The sequence below is a fragment of the Plectropomus leopardus genome, chromosome 9 (genome assembly GCF_008729295.1).
Source record: "Plectropomus leopardus isolate mb chromosome 9, YSFRI_Pleo_2.0, whole genome shotgun sequence".
In the NCBI taxonomy this organism is placed as follows: Eukaryota; Metazoa; Chordata; class Actinopteri; order Perciformes; family Serranidae; genus Plectropomus; species Plectropomus leopardus.
In genome coordinates, this window is record NC_056471.1 from 24,602,599 (window position 1) to 24,619,008 (window position 16,410).

The window sequence follows — 16,410 nt, forward strand, 5'->3', positions numbered from 1 at the left end:
TAAAAACGGCTCGAGAGAAGCAGCCATTACATTCACACCTACAGGCAACTTACAGTCAACAATTAACCTAACCCGCATGTCTTTGATTAAGGGAGGCAACCTGAGAACCAAGAGAACACCCACGCTGACATGGGAAACACATGCAAACTCTACACAGAAGGGCGAACCCAAAACTGTCTTACTGTGAGGCAACAGTGCTTACCACTGCACCACTATGCTGCCCGTTACAAATATTCAAAAGCAAAATAAAAGACAAAATCCACAAAAAATTTGGCTGAAATACATGGGGCAAGGAGGTGGCGCGACATATTTTCTGAAACATGCACGCAGCAGAACATTAAAATAAATCAATCAAATCCATGCAGCTTGTTGTAAAAACAATCCAGTTAATTAATTTACCACCAGTTAATATAGCATACACTTCCAAACCCTACATAATCAACTGCATTATCAATTTGAATATCCTGCTGATATTTGAACCAACAAATAGTTAAAAAAATATATATATAGCCAATAATAGCCAATATATATAGCCAATATATATATATATATACACACACATCATATATAAAAAAATTGCTTGAAAAATGACAAAAAGTAACCAATCGATTTTCTATCAATCGACTGAGTTACAACACTGAATACAGGAATGCACAGAACATGTACAATGCATTAAAACACCACAAAAGTCAAAACAAAATAGCTTCTGCAGACTGACGTGAATATTTAGTATGAAACGTGGAATTGTACAACCATAACAAAATGCAGCTCAAACAATCAATATTAAACTTTGCACATGCTGCAACTTGTTGTAAATACACCAGAAAATTAGTTTTGTAAATCTCATATTGTCTTCCCAAGAGAGTTCAAGACTTAAGTGGAAAAGAAGGTCACACTAAACTTCAGCCTGTTAAAGTTTTACTCTGAATCATGTGTTTTAATACTGTATGTGTATACATGTTGCCTGCAAGTTGGTTGTATTTTAGCAATGAGACTATCGAGAAATAAATATGTATGATCATTGTAACCTTGCTAAAATAACAAAGTTTAAGGTGGCTGAAGACTTTGCACAGTACTGTAAAGTGTCTTTTTTACAACTCTGACAAACATAAAGACACTTTAATGTCAGACAAAATGCGAGGGTAAAAAAAAAAAACAACTTTTATTTATGCTTCGCTCGATTTTCTAAGATTTACTTGTGTGAGTTGTAGGCCCTTAATATGTTGTAAAACTACACACATATCATCCAAGGACTTTTGGAAAACTACACACTTATTAAATACTTGCTAATTCAATTAGATATAAAAAGGGAAAAAAATCTAAGAAGATAATGTTTGTTTAGGGGCTGTTAATACAACACTGCCAGTTTTTTAAACTCCAGCCTGCAGGCCATGTCCTGATTAGAAATCAATTTAGCAGAGCTGAAAATAATAACCCAAAATGGATCTGAGAATATTAATGAAAAAGGAGACAACTTATTTGGCTTGAGTTTTATGTCCCTTAGGCTAAAGGATGAAGAGGAAAATGCATCTAAGGGCTAATTGTTTGTTTACAAAGTCTTTGTGTAAAGGTAATGAAATGAGGGAGGCCATGTGCAAAAACAAGGCTGCCCTGTTTGCTTTGATCAAGCCAAAGAAAACAAGCCAGGTTTCTGTTTTTATATTAGAATCTTTTTTCAGAGCTCCAGCCATTAGCTTGAGCCTGAGTCTACAGACAGAGCGCAGCGCCTTGTGGCAACGTGAATTATTTAGATCTCATATGTTTGTAGGCTTTGCGAGATGAGGTGAAGTGGCACTAAATCCCTGACCGCTGCAGCAAACAGCAGAGCGACAGGGAGCAGAAGAGCACAATTAAAAATGATGAAAGTGAGAAATGGGAAAAGGGATAAAGTATGAACCCCAATTTCATTTCACTGTTTGGTGATGATCAGAGCGGATGGAGTATGAGGCTAGAGATCTCCACTTTGACCTGAATCTCAAACAACCTGGTGTGATTTAGATGATATTGCAGAATTTTATAACACAATACAATAACACATCTTTTCACAAATTTTCTGATGTGAAAAGCAATCCCCGTAGGATTAAGAGCAAAAAAGACCACAATGGGTGTGAAGGAGAGGAGGCGGATAGGTCAAACAAGCTCCGGACTTTCATCCAGGAGACCACTGTTTGTGTCCTGTGTGAGCACAAAAATAAATCGAATTATTTTGATAACAACGTAATATGCTAGTTTGTCCAGCATGCTTTACTAGTCACATGTGGCACATGATGGTACATTATGTTTGCAAGAAATTAACTTATTTTAAGTTAAACCATGATGTTTTTTATGAAACTAATCAAAACCTTTTGTTGCCTAAAACTACGGAGGTAAACCTAAAAACTAAGTATTTAACCACATTCAAAGTTTACCTGGAAAAGAGACTGTATGTATCTAATGAGTGGAAACTATACACTTCTTGTGAAAATGAAAGTTTATTTTGAAGAGACATAATGTATATCATAAGAGTCAATTGATACAGCATCCCTGAACTCCAAAACTAATGCTGTTAGAATTTTTCATTTGGAGTAGGAATGTGTTGGTCCTAAACACTACAAATAATACATCTGATCTACTATATATTAAAGTCATAATTAATTCATTGTTTTCCTATTTTTTTTTCAAGCAAAAATGCTTCCAGGCTCTACATGAAAACATTTGCTGGTTTTCTTTTACGATAGCAAAATTAATATTTTTGAGGTTTTGGACATTTGTCACTATTTTTTGACATTTCTGGCATCAGATGATGAGTTGGTTGATTGGGAAAATAATCAGAAGATTAACTGATAATGAAAATAAATTTGAAATACTCAAAAATGCTTGATAATGCCTACATATACAGACATGGAGGCAATGTGTAGTCCTTATCTCTCCCAGAGCAGCAGTAGACACAAGTGGACTGTTATGTTCTGAGTGAAGCAGAGGAATCCCAGAAGAATAAAGAGGCAGGGCCCTTCACAGCTTGGCACGCATTTCAATCACTATTCTCTGCTGGAGTTAAAACATATACAGTCTAGACATACAGTGCTGCACAAACATGAAGCTTCTCCTTCCAGTCTGAATACCAGTAACCTTAATACTGCCCTTACACACCTGCAGACGTCCTGTTTGTGAGCTAATGAGTTCATCTTTTACCTTCAGTCTGTCATCCTGTGTCTCTCATCCATCAGCATCACTCTAAATCTTTTGTGTCACTGTGTGGCCTCAGCGTCACAAAGACTGACATCCAGCTGTAGATCTCCCCCAGCCCAAACACACACACACACACACACACACACACACACACACACACACACACACACACACACACACACACACACACACACACCTCTCTGGGACATCAATACATCTAAATGGACTGTCATCTCTGACAGCTTAAGTAGCCCATTACATTATTTACCTTCCAACAGCTCTTTGCCTGCCAGTAGTGGGTCAATGACATCACATTATAGTGTTTTTATGCTCAAATCCATTACTTTTCAAAAAAATAAAAAATGCCACAAAAGAAATACTGGTGCGTGTGATATTGGAAACTATTATGGCAACATTCTTCCAAAGAGAAACCACATTCAGTTCACTGAAGTGCCGTTTTTTTCTTAGGTTTTGGTGCTCCCACACAGGAAAGCAGCAGTTAGACAGAAAACCATCCATCATAAAGGAGGCTAGAGTAAAATAACAGGGCGTAGACGACACACTCCCATCTGAGACCTTGTACTGACAAAATTGCTTCAGAATCTCCAACACAAACTGACCACGAATGAAGTCAATGAGAATTGCTTTACTCCACAGCTCAAACCGGTAAAAGTGCAGTGGCTAACAAGCACAGAAAAAACACAAGATTTTTTTTGCAAGTAACTTGTCCTTAGTCATTAAAGAAAGCATGTCTAATAATATTCACAGGGGGATATTGTAAATATATTAACAAGTGAATCCGACTCTCTTTTTTTTTCTCCTTTGCATACAAAAATAATGCAGAAAATTATACTTGCAGAGCTTACAGTTTCCTTCTAATTAATCACTTTTGAAGAGTAAAGTGAAAAATCTCAGTAGTCTCTCTAACAGTAAATGAGGTTGCAGAGGCTCAGGACTAAAATGTATACCGAATACAAAATTACAGATGCTTATCTCTTTATTAAACAAATATGAATATTCTGTATTGACGTGATGTATTGTAGTGCACATCATGCATCTCCAGTGGTCAGTCTCTACTGGCATAACAGGCAGCTGAGCTGATAAACAAAGCAACTGCGAGTGGTGGGGAGAACGTTACAAGACTAGTAACAGGGAGGGCAACAGCAGCAGAGAGAGACAGTTGGGAAAACAGTGGTATAGCCGACATATTTTCACATCTGACTCAGTGAATTAAGGGTTTTTATTCTAATCAAACCAGTTTTGGTGATTCCTGGAACACTGGTAAGACTAATAAAGACGATTTTGGTGAGTTTTATTTTGTTTCTGTTGACTATGTATGAAGTGTGTTTGATGATTAGTTAACAAGGCAAAAGAAAGAAACTTGAGAACAGAAGGTGTACGGTTGTATTTCTCTCTCTAATCGGTGTAAGAACATTTCTGTTCTTGACATTTGAGCTTTTGGAATGTGGTGAATATATTAACAATCATCATTGCTTCTGACGGTTGCTGGTACGAAAACTTTATATTGCAAAACCCTACATGTAGACTTAAAACTATCATACATCCTACATTGACTTCTATCACCAGCAGCTCAGCTTTTATGTTTTTTCTTATTTTGTTTTTGTAACACATACCATCAAATACTCTATAGAAACAGACGTATAGAAACAGAAGCCAAACACAAACAGTGGACAATAGGCAGTTCTGCTAAATTGGGAGGCTCCAGAGCCAGATTCACACAGGAAAAGTTGCACATAGAACATCACATTTTGGGCAGACCCTTGAGGTCAGCAGCTAATGACAATATTTTCAATGATATTTAGTTATATTTAGTTTTATGGAAATTTAACCTGGAACTTGTTGATTGATGATAACTCACAAGACCACAGGGATGGTGGGATGTGATACTAAACAAAACTTTTCAGCACGTCATGATGTCCCTGTTGACTGAAAAACATTGTCATTCCCTACCGACACAACATGTGTCCTTATTTCGCCTTTCTCAATTACATTAACCTTTCTGCTAAAGAATCAATAGCATTTTATTCAACACGTCTCTCTCAGCTCAGACTAAAGGTTAATGCACAAAAGATTGGATCGGTGAGAGTACAATTATTTTTATTTGCAAAAACTACGGCTTTGAACTGGCCTTTGTGATAAAATGTAATTGATTGATTTTCATGCACAGAAAAACATTCTAGTGTGGGGATGTTTCTTTAATCTTGGCATTGGAAGTAATTTGGATGAATCCATATACATTGCCTTGGGTTTGAAAATATGCCTCGGTTCTGATCACTTCTCAATATTTTTTCAAGTCAAACAACCTTGTTACAAGGGTGCTAGAAACCCATTCAGCCAAAGGCCAAACATTCTCCTTCAAAGAGCTATTTCATATAAATACATTTATACATATTTGCCGCTGCACAGACACAGGCAGTTTTCAGTGAAGGCACTCTACATGGTAAACTCAAGACATTTTTTAAAAGCGTGCTGCTCAGTGCAGTCTCCAAGAATTCATTATTTAAGAAATGCATGTCCTCATGTCACTTATGTTTTTCTGTTTCATGACCAGAATTTCCCATATGTTGTTAGGGTTCCTTTTAATAAGGGCTGTTAAAGGCTAAAATGTGCACTCTTATTAACCCAAAGTAAACTGTATAGAGTGCAGGATGTTACTTAAAGAGTGCTGCAGGCACAGCACTGTGTGCAGTGAGTGAAAACACACCTCATTACCATTGTTGACAGGACCTTTGCTATCCACAGCTGTGAAAGCCCTCGCTCTCAGGCCCCTAGTAGTGCCATGGAGCCATTTTTCTACGAATGGATCACTGTTTTGTTCATCACATGCAAGCAAATAAGGAGGTGACAGGATGCATAGGCCTGCCAATATTTCACACTATTCCACAGACACATGGGTGGCAGTAGCGCACTAGAATATGCAGCAATGCACTAACAAAGGCAGGAAGACCGCTAACATGAAAACATCCCCCAGGGAGTGTGCTGCACTTCGAAGAGAATTTTTGTAGTGGCCAAACTATGAAACTATAACTTCAAGGTCTGTTACCTGATGCCTATGGGCCCAAAAAGACTTGTTCCCTCTGACTTACATTGGGAAATGACTAATTTCACTATCGAGATTTGATCCCTTCGGTCCAATAAAATTTTGAACATTTAGAGGAGCTGCGCAATTAAATCATTTTATTCCCACTCAAGTCAGCGGAGCGCTAAACTGGATATTAGCTGCTCGGCTGCCGTATGTCTCTTGTGTGCTTGTTCTTAAGGCCCAAATTGAAGATCTGGGTAATTTGCGGGAGGTCAAACTTTTTAAGGCTTCACGCACCAATGAGCAATGGCTCCAGCACTGTATCATCTTTTCTTTATACATCAACGGAAAATATGTTGTAAACAATACTGGATTCTAAAAATACATTTTTTAAAAAAAAATCAACGTTGCAATTTTTGTATGAGGGAGGAGATGCAACCAGCAAATATGTTACACCTAAAGGATACAAACAATGCTGTTTGGTTAATAAGTGTAAACAACTTCTTTATTTACAAACAAAATCCAGTTTTTCCTGATTTTATTTCTATTTTGACATTGCAAGTAGGGATGTACCAAATTGAATTCTAGGTGACATCTGATATGCCGATTTTTAACAGCTAATTTGGCTGATAACCAAAATCGATATAAACTCCTTTTTAGCCCCACCTTATTTTACTAATCATCGAGCCTCTTCTGTAGTTGAATCAGTATCATATTATGCATACTCTTTGTGCAAAAAATGAAAAATACATCAACTTAGGGTTGATGATTTATACATATTCACTTTGTCAAAAACAACAAAAAAATTGCTTTGTAGTATCGGCAGATATTAGCATGTTTGCGGATTCGGATACATCACTTTAAATCCAATATCTGCTGATACCGAAAACGTGCCGATATTATCGTGCATTCCTTATTACAAATGTTCTCTTTATGATGCCTTTCAATTCTTTTGTGTCCCTATTTGGCCCTGCAAATCACACTTAACTTTGTTTTGAACTGCATCACAAATGAAGATTATTATTACATTTACATAACAGGCACAGGATAATGAAATCCAGCCTGTGTGGATGCTCCTAAACTGGCATTTATATTCATTGTACGAGGGGAAATCCTGCTCCGCTTAAAAAATGAGCAACATTTCAAAATCTCATTCTCTTCACCACCTGCAGCTTAAACACAGCGTGACTTGAGGGGAAATGGCCATCTCTGGCTGTGTTGTAAAACTGAAAAAAATAAAAATAAAAAAAAAAACAGTAAGGAAAATCCTTGCAGTGTGCCTGCTGCCCCAAGGCACCACTTATTATTATGGATTGTTAAAAGACACATACACGCACACACACAGAGTGCATATAAACGCAGAAAACTGAAAAGATAAAAAAGCAAAGATGGTGGTCAAGTGCATCGTCTCAACTTTAGAGGGAATAAGTACATTAAAACAGCAATGCTTGATAGAGAAAGCATGGTAACAACTAACTGGTGCCACAATTCCACTGGATCAAAGACAAAGAAGCACAACAATATATATTTTACATGCTTAAGTAAAAGAGTCACAACAAGCTGGAAATTTCCTACCAAGTGGGCATGATTTCCAATGAAGGAAATTTCTCTGGAGCTGTTTCATACTCAACTAAATAAAAATATCGAGTTAGTCACACTGAGTCTGAGCGTGGAGTGAGTGGACTCTATTTTGAGGCAGAGTGAACAGAATATCAATTGAACTTCAAACGTTGCCTGTAACTGTTTACAGGAGGTGAGGGCCTCTTAATTATGTATCGGGCTGCTTGTTGTTTGGTCTTGGTGCGGTGGTTTAAAGATCATTAGTAAATAATCTATCAGCAGGGTGGCATTAACTTGGAATGACTTGGAATCCTCATGGGCCACATCAAACAGGCAGTTTGCTTCTTGCATCCTTAAATTCTCAGGCAATTATTGAAATAAAATGCAGCTGTGTAATGTTTAAGAAAAGTGTATGTGTTGGATGCTTGCCTTGCACACAAGCATGATGGATTATCAAGTGTACTGGCAATTGTAATGGAGAATAATCTATCCATTAGGGTCCTTTAACAAGACTCAATCAACATGGCTGCTAATGAGTCCATTTTCCATTAGGGAGCAGGAGGACCTGACGGAGGCTGGCCGTGAATCCACAGCTACAGCTGCTCAAGACCTCCACTGTTAAAAACTCAGAACATTTACATGCACTAAAAGGGAGCTATTATTCTCATTTTCAGGTTCATACTTGTATTGCGGGTTTCTATAGAGAACCTAAAACCTGGAAATGAGTTAGCATTTTAGCACCTCCAATTCCCTCTTTGAATGGGTTTTGGTTAGATGCCTGAAATAAGGACTGTGAGGAACACAAGCTCAAAGTTTTGTGGTACAGCATAAAATACATTTCTGGGTTTCTGGGTCTTCTATATCTCAGCATCTCTGCACTGTCATTGCAGCCAGGATAAACGGTAGTGAATAGCAGCACCTTCACCACTAACTTGTAAAGTTACCAAAAACAAAACCAGACATGTTCCAGCAGGAATATGATCAGAAGTCAGGGAGAAAAGATCGATATCGGCCACCAAGATTACAGTTTTCCCTGATGTTAGCACGTAGCTACATGTAGCAGTATAGGCTAAGTAATGTAATGACTTGCATTTGCATGCCTGGAGCAGATGATCATATAAATAATTTGGTCAAGATCTGACGGCAGCTTGTAGCCAATGTTGGAAAAAACACTGGAAACAGAGCATTCAGAACAGTCTGAAGTCTTAGGTTTTTGCTTTTACATATGTTTACCTCATCTTTAAAAAACTGACAACATTTAATGTGAACATCCGACATTGTAACATTATATGTATGTATGAAAGGACAGAAGGAAAAGCATTATAGATCTCTTTTACGTAACCAGGTTACTGTTCACTTTCTGCAGCAATCTGGTTCAACCAAATACATTTCAAAGTCTTTATTGTAATAGGGGGAGTGGAGTAAAGATTTCTCCAGCTAGATTTCTCATGGAGCAGGGTCAGAAATTAGCACCAGCAACTAGCTACATGCTGGTAAAATATGCAAGTGGCTGCTAAATGTGCTTCACTTATCAGCCATAAAACAATGGTAATCTATTGAAAGACCTGACAGGAACAGCTGAGAACCAGGATGAAGAGAGATCACACATAACTGTGCGTCCTACCATTTGACTCAAACTGAAACTAACACACAGTAGCTGCTAGAACTCTAAATAAGTTTCAACCACTGAACATTTAACCAATTGCACATTTCAGAAGCATTTGCACTGCAATGAAAAACTCTCCCTCCCACTCAGCCCTCAAACAAATAACAGAAAACTCTTTTCAAATTAAAGTTGTAGGACTTAAGGAATTGTATTACTGACCTCTTGCATTTCCATGCAGTCTCCCATATCCCAGTTTAATACAGTGGATGTTAACATGTGTTCCTTTGTAACCTATTTCTCTGAGCAACCTTTGTGCACGTTTACGGACTGACAAACAACGAACACATGGGTAGCAGCAGGAAGAGGAAGTGCAAAGTTGAAATCACGACCGTAACATGCAAAATGGGGGTATACAATCCTAATGTTCACTCATCGTGGTCATTTCTTTGAGGCAGGTCCAAACATTCAGCTGAAGACTGCACTGCTGTGTTCTTTTGCATTTTCCTCAATCTAATACCAATATACAATCATTCCACTACAAATAACAACCCAAAATTAAGTTGCATTTGACATACAGCGTGAACAGGTGGTTGAAGAGTGTAAGAGGACTAACATTTGTAAGGTTTGGTATGACACGTCTTCACAGCAGCTTTTACAAATATATAAAGGACCTAAAAAAGCACCATAACATTTAACAGGACGTTATGTCAACATCCTGCATTATTTAATATTAGAAGCAGAAAGTTCTCAGAGTCACTAAGAGTGATATAAATAACTTGGTGCAGAATGGCCGAGACTGGGAATGCTTTTATCTTCAGGCTTTCTGAAGGGCTTTTATCGGCATACACAAACAAAAATATAACTGTTCACTATTACTGCTGTTGCTATCAATGCTTCTTCTGAGCTCTGAATACTGTGCAAGTATGACAATGGAAGAGAAAATGATACATTATGAGACAATAATGGAGAAAAACCTGCATGGTTGTACATGACTGAGGGATCGTGAATAATAGTAATGCTATTGTAACTGTAGGATACAGAGCTGTAGGGGGAAATCTGACGAAAGAACTCGGTGCTCATATTAAAATTCTAACAGTAAACAAAACCCTTTCGGTTCCCAAAATATATCTACATACATTATGTCGCAGGGTTCTACAGTTGCCACTTGTTGATTGGAAAGCTGCATTAATATGGTCTGGATGATTTGTGAATTTCTAAGGTTTCAGTCAGTGGCCTGAAAACTTTTGGCAGCCCAATTTTGAGGAATAAATACTATGTGTGTTTCTTGCATGCCTCAGGTGAACAAAGAATACAAAAATGGAGAAAATTTTTGAAGACGTGAAGTAAAAGGGGTATATTCTCATGGAGTGACCCAGGGAAACCCTGTCGGATGGGAACTTAACTTAAAATGAAACTTATCTGTGATCTCTTCACAGCCAGATTTCATTAACAAAGAGTAATTTTACCTCACTGAACACGGGAGCTGCTGATCTACCACTTTTTAGTTTTAACGGATTAGTTTCACTTTAGTCAGACAATAACACTAACTCACTGTTCTAAGCTGCGTTTGACCAGTTGCTCCCATATTCAGCTTAGTAAAATTACTGTTTTTGTCTGTGTAGTCTGGTGTAGTTTGGGAAGCACTGAGAATACAACTGGATAAATGAGACTTGGATTACACTATGCTAGTTGTGAGAGTTTGTAACTGATGTTTTGATATAGTTTTGTTGTTGTTTAACATGCCCCACCGTTAATCCGATTTATGAGGAACTTTTGCTATTAATTGATTCTTTTACTTCACAGATTCAACATAATTGATACATGAATTTTCATTGTGTGGGTGAAGTATTCCTTAAACTAAAAGGAACTCGTGTTTTAAACGTGAAGAAATTAAAGAGGCAAATTTTATGACTACAACAGAACGCGGTCTTAATGTATAACATCAAATGTGAAAAATCTGTCATTTGGACATACATTGGGTATTTGTTTGAGAACCCTCTGTGATACATTGTCCAATTACAGCTTGGCATGGTCAATGAATTAAAATTAAATTAAACTTCAAGACGTGAACTGTTCCATGTGAAGATGTGAAGAATAGATGAATTGTTGATTACGTCTGTGCTAATGTGGAATATTAATCCAGCCCAATTAGCATTGCCAAGAAAGCAGGGAACATGGAACAACACCTCTCCTTCATAAGGGCCCTCTTCTTTCTATTGCTCACAAAGCAATTAATTAGTCAGTACTTCTTTAATTCTTTAATTAGAAAGTCTTTCTATAATTTGACACATTACCAGCCGCTAACTCAAATTACTGTTTAACTATAGCACACTCTGTAGCACACACAAACGCTGGTGTGCACAGACACACCTTTTTCTCAGTGCGTCCCTGTTAATATGACAGGTCAGTGTGTGTGTGAGAGAATGAGAGAAAGCTGAAGGTGTGTTTGCAGTTTTGATTGGCAGGTGGTGTTGGCACGGTAACAGACAGTCAGGCACACAAATCTCAGCGGAGCAGTTTCCTGCTGCAGCTGCCTGACCTCCAAACAGGCCAGACAACCAGAGCCTCAGGACATGGCAAGCTAATCGAAAACAACAAAGACTGAGCTAAGCCACTTTTTTCCCCCCATACTGCCACCAAATGATAGGATTATGCAACAATTCTCATCGCAGTCATTTGATGTTGGTAGAGGTAGGGGGAGAGGAATCTCAAGGTCAAAAAAATCTAGCCATTGTATCAAAGGTTCTCTGAAGGGAGGCCTTCTCTGTTGAGCCTAACTGGCACTTGCATTTAAAATGCGACCTGGCTGAGGGCAAAACAGTGTGTATTTGAGACCACAGTATAATCCTGCAGCAGTGGTGCAATACTCGTGAGGCAGATGTGGTCAGTACCTGGAGGCAGGCTGGCTCTCTTCCTCTTCTTGCTATTCTCGGCAGTGTTTTCCAGAGGAGGGCACTCTGTCACCAGTGGTCCGCTGGAGTTGCTGAACTGGAGAGGGTCGTTATTGGTTGCTGGATCAAAGGGCAGAGCGTTGAGTCCTGGAAGACACAGATGACACAGAGCACCACATTACAGTAAATGAAGTGATGGCTCCAGACCAAAGGGGGAAACACTGTGAAGCATGAAAAAGAGAAAGCAGCATGAGGTTCCAGCACTACGGTGCTTTTCATGTCCAAACCCTGCGGGCTGTGTTCAGACACACAGCACTGCAGACCTCACGGTGACGCTAATGACAGTGGCTCTGGTGAAACCACACAAGCAATGATCAGGCTTTAACGCTATCAGGTTAAAAAGATAGAAAAATGATTATGTTTGGATTCTTGAACTAAAATTTGTGTAAAAATGAATTCCATCTGCTAAAGATCATGATCAAAAGCTCCAATATGGCTACTAAATTGTGCTTGTGGTTAGACTGTGAACTGATTTGTAAGGATTTATATGTGAATAGAAAGCACAGCTGAAATCATTAGTACATTATTGATTACATTATTGGCAGAAACTTAAGTTAAAAAAAAGTAGAACATTTTGATAATCGATAAATCATTTAAGCAAAAATGCAAAACTTTTGATGATTTCAGGTTCTCAAATGGGGCGATTTGCTGCAAATTTTGATAGTAAACTCACATTTTTGGGTGGAGGAGACATCAACATTGGCTTTCAGCTTTTTTTTTTTTTTTTTAATTTTGTGATTTTTTTTGTTGTTGTTTTTTTGCATTTTTATTTCTTTATTTTACCAGAACACTTTCCCTCATTTTGACACATACAGACATAGAGTCACAAAGTGATTAAAAGTCTGGCCTTAAAAGGGCATTTTTAGGAAATGTTTGGACAGAGTAGAAACCAGGGATTTGTGAGAACTGACATTTTTATTTAGCAAATCAATTTTATTTTCTATACCAGAATATTTCTGTCCCGATCCCAGACATAGAAAAGGCACAATGATACACTAGATGTCTGACTCCAAATCAATATTTTTTGTGTACACAGACACACTTTTTTTTTCTCTCAGTCAACTTAAAATAGGCTCAATACTAACATAAAGAGCATGAGTGAGAAAAATACGAAGTTAATGCCACAAAGAACGTTTAAGAGAAAGAATGAAAAAAGAATCTAAATCAGCACAACTCTTACCCTAATTTTATCACGGATGTAAAGGTAATTCTACAATCAGCTCAGACGTACAGTACTGTATAATGAAGCCAGTTCAGTCAGTGCAAGGGAGGTAAGGTATTCTTGAGCATCTTGATTTTACTCACTGTTGTCTTACAATAACAGAATCAACAGTCATATCATGAATACAAGACAATAAGGACACTTACATCCATAAGTAATGAAACCAAAAAAACAGAGTGGAAATTGCTCCGGAGTTCTAATAAATGATAAACAAGTTAACTTGTGTTTTCTGCTTAATGTATGAGCTATTCTCCAGTCTTTAAGAGTTGTGTGTTTGTTTATAATTCAGAGCAGGGTCCTGGGGAGACTCAGTCTACAGTCATGAAAAATTCATGACACCTCTTTGTGCACAGATTTGTTTTTCCTTCTATTACACAACAGATCAGAAGCCCCACATTAATGTGGCTCTATCAGACGTCCACAGGACCCCCATCACTATCAAGCTCAGTGTGCTCTAAATGTGAACATCATTATTAGGGATTTTAAGTTTTGCATTTGCTTTATAAAATGTACTTTATGAATTTAAGACTCTTACATTATGTTTAGACACTGTGCAATTTTGAAAGAATTCTTTCATTAAAGTGTGTTTTGCTTGTTGCATGTAAGACCAGACCAAATGAGATTATAGATTTATGTGCCGACTGTGTCTCTGGTTTCCTTTAATTCAATTGCTCAATAACAAAGACTGATCAGTACCTTAACAAAGACGGACAATTCAGACACTCAAAGAAAAGAAAAATGAAGAAAAACTTAAAGCTACAAACAGCAATAAACAGGCCCTTGCACCTTCACACATTTTGAGGGTACTGGCGGCACAGCAGTCACCGTCGCTGTGCATTTCTATCAAAGTTGGACACAAGGCAGAGGATTTGAAAGGTATTTCTTGCTTCAAGTGCTTGCCGCTGGGAACGACCTAAGAAATTTCGTCCCACTTCCTGTGTTCACTATGGGATTCTTAATCAAACACACTAAATAAATGTCACGTTGCTGTGTATCGTGTTTAGACCACACCATAAAAGTTTCATGTTAATCAGATGATGTTTGTCAGTAACCTTCAGGACTGGACTCTTGTCCAGCATGTGGAATCTGGAGCAGACTGGACCATGTTAAGTGAAGTTATAACAGTTTTCTGTTTCATGTTGAAAAAAAGTTTAAATTTGCTGCGCCGCTACGCTGAACGCTGAACTACGATGAAATTGCACGAAAATACAAAAGCCTCACAACCTTCGCATTGTGAAGGTCTTGAAATTCTGTGCCCCAAATGTAAAAAGGATTTTCTGAATCCTCTACTAGTTCCGAAAAGTACAATACCTTTAAAGTGCCTCAAATGGTGCGCTCTCATGTGACCTATGACATCATCATTAGAACGTCACATTAGTCAGAGGGTTATACAACTAAAATTTAAAACAAGTCTGATAAGAAGCCAAGGAGGAGTTGGAAGATATTAGCATAAAATACATGAAAAATCTACAAAATTCACAGTGGCCCACTTTCAGATGGGCGGAGCTTATGAAACCCATAAGAAATATATCCCTTATGATGACAGAAATGTGCATCCCGAATTTTATAAATATCACAGCAACTTTTTCCCAGCTGAGACCTTCCATGCATTACAGGGCACTACAGAGCCCGCTAAAAACACTTTGACCCAATGGTTGCATAACCTCTTAATCCACGTGGCACAATGTGTGCGGTAAGTGTTGTGAGTTTTTGAGTATCCCAAGGGTTTCAAAAATGCGTTAAAAGGTGATATAGATCCAAAGTGCACCTTCAAATCAAAATAATTACTAGTTTGAACATGGATGCAAAATTTTGTGAGTTTTTGTGCATTGTCAAGTCCTCAAACGTGTTCATCAAATACAAATCAAAGCTTGTAATCCAAGACGGCCGACTTCCTGTCAGGCAAAAAAATTCCCCAAAAAATGTTAACATGCTCTTGAAGATGAGAGTAACAATCTGCTAAAAGTTTGTAGACATTTAAGGAACTCCATGCCAATCCTGGCGTGCTCCTGGGTAGCTATGAGTCAGGTGGCCATGCCTGAGCCAAATCACTGCATAATTTTGCGCTTTTCGGCAGCTCAGATGCGCAATCCAATTTTCATGAGTCAAACACTTTTGTGCTTGGGCCCCAACAATAAAGAAAAAGAAGCCTAGAAGCATGGCAGCATAAAATATTACATTTATCTGATGAGAATTTTACAACAACAACAACAAAAGAAATCCAAGTGTCCTAAATTAAAAACTGATGTTAGTACAAACTCACTTTTTATTCTGCTTTTATGTAAGCTACAATATTTTCCATATTTTCTCAGTTATCAGTGCTTTCAGCATGCAAAAAGACACTGGCTAAACATGTCTACAAAGGGGACAGAGTGTTTCGGAGCTGAGGCAAAGGTCATGCTAACAATCAGACAACAAGCTGATAAAAAAGGCCTTGAAATACATTAAACCTGCGTGTGGGAGATTTGTTAGATTTAGGCAGTAGGGACTGTGTGTTTGCTGCAGAGTCAGTCTAAATAGATCTTCTGTCTGAGCTCACACGCAGACCTCTGAGTCGATCTCTACTCAGCATCCATCTGTCACACTTCTCTAACGATGAACGCCAATAGTGTGTAGGGAGCGAAATAAATCCATTACCCTGCCAATGTTAACTCTGTCACCAATAAACAGCAGCAGTTTACATTTGAAGAGACAGCCTTTGAGTCAAGGCATGAGTCTTCCCATGAAGAAAGGCCAAAAGAAAAACCACGGAAAGAGTGAAACAGTGCTGAACAACTGACAGGGAAATACCACTCAGTTTCACTGTGTCATTCCAGTTCAACATCAAGGCAAGAATACTCATTTTGTCCAAAAAAAGTCA

The 16,410-nt window shown here is 38.1% G+C and overlaps 1 protein-coding gene across 4 annotated transcripts in view; it reads right to left on the reverse strand.

Annotated features, from left to right (window-relative positions):
• enox2 (ecto-NOX disulfide-thiol exchanger 2) overlaps positions 1–16,410 on the reverse strand; it is a 240,416-nt gene that overhangs the window by 122,370 nt on the left and 101,636 nt on the right. For 3 of the 4 annotated variants that reach the window (XM_042492832.1, XM_042492831.1, XM_042492833.1), the window contains one exon: positions 12,269–12,415. In XM_042492832.1, coding sequence (XP_042348766.1) covers positions 12,269–12,415 — 147 coding nt within the window. Of the gene's footprint in view, positions 1–9,596; positions 9,667–12,268; positions 12,416–16,410 lie in introns of those variants that run through there. The other variant, XM_042492834.1, reaches the window with a different exon arrangement.